Source organism: Orycteropus afer, unplaced genomic scaffold (assembly GCF_000298275.1).
Source record: "Orycteropus afer afer isolate SDZICR_OR568_19922 unplaced genomic scaffold, OryAfe1.0 scaffold00099, whole genome shotgun sequence".
NCBI classification, from domain to species: Eukaryota; Metazoa; Chordata; class Mammalia; order Tubulidentata; family Orycteropodidae; genus Orycteropus; species Orycteropus afer.
Window position 1 is genome coordinate 4,353,070 of NW_006921686.1, and position 4,436 is coordinate 4,357,505.

The following is a 4,436-nucleotide window of genomic DNA, read 5'->3' on the forward strand; positions in this document are numbered from 1 at the left end:
TATGCAAGCAGGGTACTGTGCTGTGCTCCTCTATTCACTAGTTGACAGCACTTATACACTCACCACCTGTCTCCTTTCCTGTTGTCAGCCTCTCGTACGTCCCTGCCGACCTTTGCAAACAGAGCCTATTCTTAGGTCCCTGAAATCCGAATGCTATCCAAGAATGCTGTCACTTTAAAATCCAAAATGGTGGCCACTTGTAAAGATTCAAAATGCCTGCGCCCTCAGTCACTTTAAATATCCAAAATGGCCACCGCTTGTAAACATTCAAAATGGTTGCCCCCTCAAGTCACTTTAAATATCCAAAATTGCTCCTGTGTGTAAACGATCAAAATGGCTGTGCCCTCCAGACGGTGGAAAGTCCACAGCTCAGGTTGTCTGTGTCCTTGCTATTTCCCTTCCTACATAGGCCACCAGCGCAGTCGTCCCTGCAGCCCTTGGTGACCAGGGCTGATCTTTAGGTCAATTCTCAGGTCCCAGCACCACTTGGAACTATTCAGGCTGTTGGTCCCGTCAGAGTAGCTGACGGTCCACAGCTCCGACCGTCTCTGTACTCACTGTTTTCGTTCAGGTTTTTCCACTAGTTGGTGCCTAATCCACTTCTGTATAGTTCCTTTCAAAGCTCAGGGCTCCAGGAGTATCTTCTGTATCTCTGTCAATTGGTTTTTCTTTTCTTTGTTGAAGACAGTCTGTGTCGCTTGTCTGCCTATTCCTCCATCTTCCAAATGTTATTTTTCTAACTAAAAGTTAGAAAGGGCAATTCTAAGAGGTCACAGTGTGGTTGCTGTGGAGGCTAATTGGAGGGGGTGAGACAGAAGATGTTATCAGAAATGCATCTGGAAACAAGCTGCAATCAATCAACTCCTGTATCCACAGGTGACTATTCATTAACGCTGGAGTAAGTCACAAGGTCCCTGGGTGCCTAAAGCGGTTGGCACTTGCCTACTAACCAAAAGGTTCAATTCCACCCAGTGGTCCAGCAGCACCTCTACTCCTCTGTTGCGTTTGTAACGATGCAAAGGCTAAGAAGCCTTTTTACATGAATTAGGTGAGGAAGGGGTTCTCCTTAGGGCAGCGGCGCTCTGCTCCTGAGCTCCTTCCAATCTGCCAAAACCTCCACAAGCCAACGCGCTCTGGAGGCCAGAATCGACAAACTCCACCTTCGCGAGAGGAGGGAGGGGCCCGGCTGGCCCGGCATAGGACAGCCTACCCTCTGGGAGTCCTGGGAGTCCCCCCAGGGATGTGGTCCCCAGTCTGAGGGCCACCCCTCCAGAGCTGGGCTTCTCATCTCCCGCTGCTGCTCGGAATGTTTTGGGTGCCTTTAAAATGCGCCTTTGGAGCCCCACCCCACCCTTGGTGATTCCGGCTGCAGCGTTCCCATTGCACCGACGGGGACACCGAGACTCGGAGGGTGGACTTGCAGGGGGCTCCCCGGGCCGGCCTGACCCCTGTCTTCCCCCGCAGTGTACCACTGGGTGGAGATGCGGACCAAGATGCGTATCATGGGCTTCCGAGGCGCAGCCATCAAGCCTCTGAACGAAGACGCGGCCGCCGAGCTGGGCGCCGAGCTGCTGGGGGAGGCCACCATCTTCATTGTGGGTGTTGGCTGCCTGATGCTCGAGTTCTGGCGCCAGCAGCGCCAGCAGCGCCGCCAGCAGCTGGAGCAGAGCGCCGCCTGGGCTATGCTGCAGGACGAGGTGGACCACCTGTCGCTCATGCTCGAGGCGCTGCAGGCGCAGGTGCAGGCAGCGCCGTCACAGAGCGCCCTGGAGGAGCTCAGGGCGCAGCTGCAGGACGTGCGCACGCAGCTGCGCGCCCGGGACGCCCCGCCCGCAGCCCTGGCACCGCCCCCTCCCCAGACCACGCCCCCGACACAGCCCGCACCGGAAGGTGAACCTAAGAAATAGGCAGCCTCGAGGCTCTAGTTCTTGACCTTGCTGGGACTAACCCAGAGGAACCTGGAGGCAAAGCAGATCCTGAGCTGGGGTCGATCCAACACGCATTTGGTAACCTCCTTAGTTAATAGTGGGACCTCCCTCCCTCCTGCTGGAACACCGCCCTCTTCCCAGCCCTCTGGTTCAGCACATTGCAATTGAAAGGCAGCAACTTCCCACAAATTCGGGGCCAGCAGGGCATCCTTCTCACTCTTTTGGCAAAATGACATTGCATCCTACACATGGACTTAACCATTCTGTCACACACACACCCTTTTATCTGAGAGGTGGTCCCTTCCCCAGGAAGGTCATTACACAAGAACACCCCCTTTGTCGTCCTCGTTGATAGACTGTTGTGACAAAGAAAATGAAGACCTTCCGTAACCATCTACCTCGTCCTTCTGTCTACCTCACTTGTTAGGGGGAAAAAACAATTCATAAACAAGGACCTTGGACTGCCTTAACTCCAATGAGTACCTGTGTGTTCCTGTAACGCACCTTCAACTGGGAGCCATGCCCTCTATTGTTCTAACAGGGCCCCTCTGCCTCCACTTTGTAGTCTGTGCCACAACCCACTGGAACAGTGGGGTCTTCCCGCTCAATGCCATCCAATCCCCAAACCGCGGCCTGTTCCAGCAGGACATGGCTCCACAGGGTGGAAAAATCAATCCCGACTTGGGCTAATCCGTCCTGTCTTTCCATCCCATCTCCCTATTTACCTGTCTCCAAAGTCCCTCCAGTATTCTCTCATGGGGACCTCGCTGCCCCCTGATCCACATGAATCAGATGGTCACACACACCCATCTTCTATTCAAATCAATATCCCAGAGCACTCAGGGATCCACTTCCTTCCAGACTTGGGACTGGTCCCACAGTCCCCCCTCTAATAGCTCCCCCACATCCCCTCACTTCCCCACCCACCCAAATGGAATATTCCACCAGCCAATGTTACTCACCCAACCACCTGCAAACTACCAAGCCCTTTCCTAGTGGGGAAACTGAAGCCCAAGACCACACAACTGACGAACTGCCCAGCTCCTTCCTCCAAGACGGCGGAGTGACTGGAGCAGGGAGAGAAGGGGTCAGAAAGACCCAGACTATGGCTCTGGTGGCACAGTGCCTAAAGCATTTGGCTGCTAACCAGAAGGCTGGCGGTTCAAACCCACCAGGCACTTGGTGGAAAGAAGACTGGGCAATCTACTTCTTGTTGTTATGTGCCGTCGAGTCAGCCCTGACTCATAGCGACCCCTCCTTGGGTTTCCGAGGCAGTATCACTACAGAAGTAGGAGTGCCCCACCTTCCTTCCGAGGAGTGGCTGGTGGGTTTGAACCACCAGCCTTCTGGTTAGCAGGCAAGCATCTTAGCCACTATGCTACCAGAGCTCCTTGGCAATCTACTTAGTGCCTTGGAAACCCAAAGTGGGTCACTATGAGTTGAAATCAACTGAATGGCAATTTTTTTTTTTTTTCTGGGTGAAGAGAAAGATGAAGAGACAGCAGGTGACAGGAGCGAGGGTGAGGTTCTCAGCAGAAAGAACCAGGTCTTCCCATAACGGGGTACCAAGGGAGGGGCACCCCCATCCTCATCAAAGAACCCTTCAAACCACACCAGAGATCTTCGCATTTACAAAAACCGGCAGATTTATTCTGCAGGGGCCCGTTGTCAAGAGGCTGTAGGTAAAGGAGGGAGAGGAGAGCTTTACTCCCCATATTCTTTCTCCCTCATCTTATTTTCCCAGAGGGGGGTAAGATGGCCTGGCCCCCCAAACCTACCCAAATTAAAAAAACAAAAAAAACTGAGGTTCCAAAAAGTTACAGCATCTTAATTCCTCATAGAAAAGGGGAAGGAGCCATAGGGAAGGTGGGGGTCCTTGGGCTGGGGTGAGGAACCCCCAACCTGATGGAATACCCCCCCTTAAATAGCTATCCCAAATGGGACAAGCCTGGGGCCATAGCATTTAAAAACTCCCCACACCCCATTTTATCAAAACCAAAGAGAAAAAAAATTTCCCTCCCCATCCCTCCAAACCCAAATATATATATATATTTATTTTCTTAAAAAAAAAACAAAAATTCGAAGGCATTAAGCGATAAAGTGAATCTAGAACCAGGGAATGTGTAATTCCCTCCTTCCTCCCCCGACTGTGGGGCTAATTGGTACATCCCCAGTAGAGGAACCAGCCCAGAGGGGATGGCAGAGAGAAGGACCAAAGGGAGCAAGGGGCGGGGGCCTCCCCAGCCAATCAGCAGCCAGTATGGGTGTGGGCATGGTGCCAGGGAAATCACACCCCCTTGGAATTTTCCAAGAAGGATGGGGAGTGGGGAAGACGCATTCCTGTGTAGTCTTCAGCCAATTCCGAGTCAAGTCGAGGCAGGGAAAAGCTGGGTGATGGGCGGGGTGTGCGGAAAGGAGAAGCAGGATTCTTTGAGTTCCCGAGGTCAGGGGGAACCCCGCTTCCTCAGCTCCTGGACAAAGGCTGGAAGCAAACAAAGGTCAGAGGTC

At 53.1% G+C, this 4,436-nt stretch overlaps 2 protein-coding genes across 2 annotated transcripts in view; one reads left to right on the forward strand and one right to left on the reverse strand.

Annotated features, from left to right (window-relative positions):
* LOC103198858 (optic atrophy 3 protein-like) overlaps positions 1-2,618 on the forward strand; it is a 7,085-nt gene extending 4,467 nt beyond the window's left edge. The window contains exons 2-3 of the mRNA XM_007943066.2: positions 1,465-1,890; positions 2,470-2,618. Of these exons, the coding sequence (XP_007941257.2) occupies positions 1,465-1,890; positions 2,470-2,618 (575 nt within the window). The remainder of the gene's footprint in view (positions 1-1,464; positions 1,891-2,469) is intronic.
* Positions 2,619-4,372: 1,754 nt separating this feature from the next.
* LOC103198859 (vasodilator stimulated phosphoprotein) overlaps positions 4,373-4,436 on the reverse strand; it is a 13,618-nt gene continuing 13,554 nt past the window's right edge. Inside the window, exon 13 of the mRNA XM_042781243.1 lies at positions 4,373-4,410. Within this exon, the coding sequence (XP_042637177.1) occupies positions 4,373-4,410 (38 nt within the window). The remainder of the gene's footprint in view (positions 4,411-4,436) is intronic.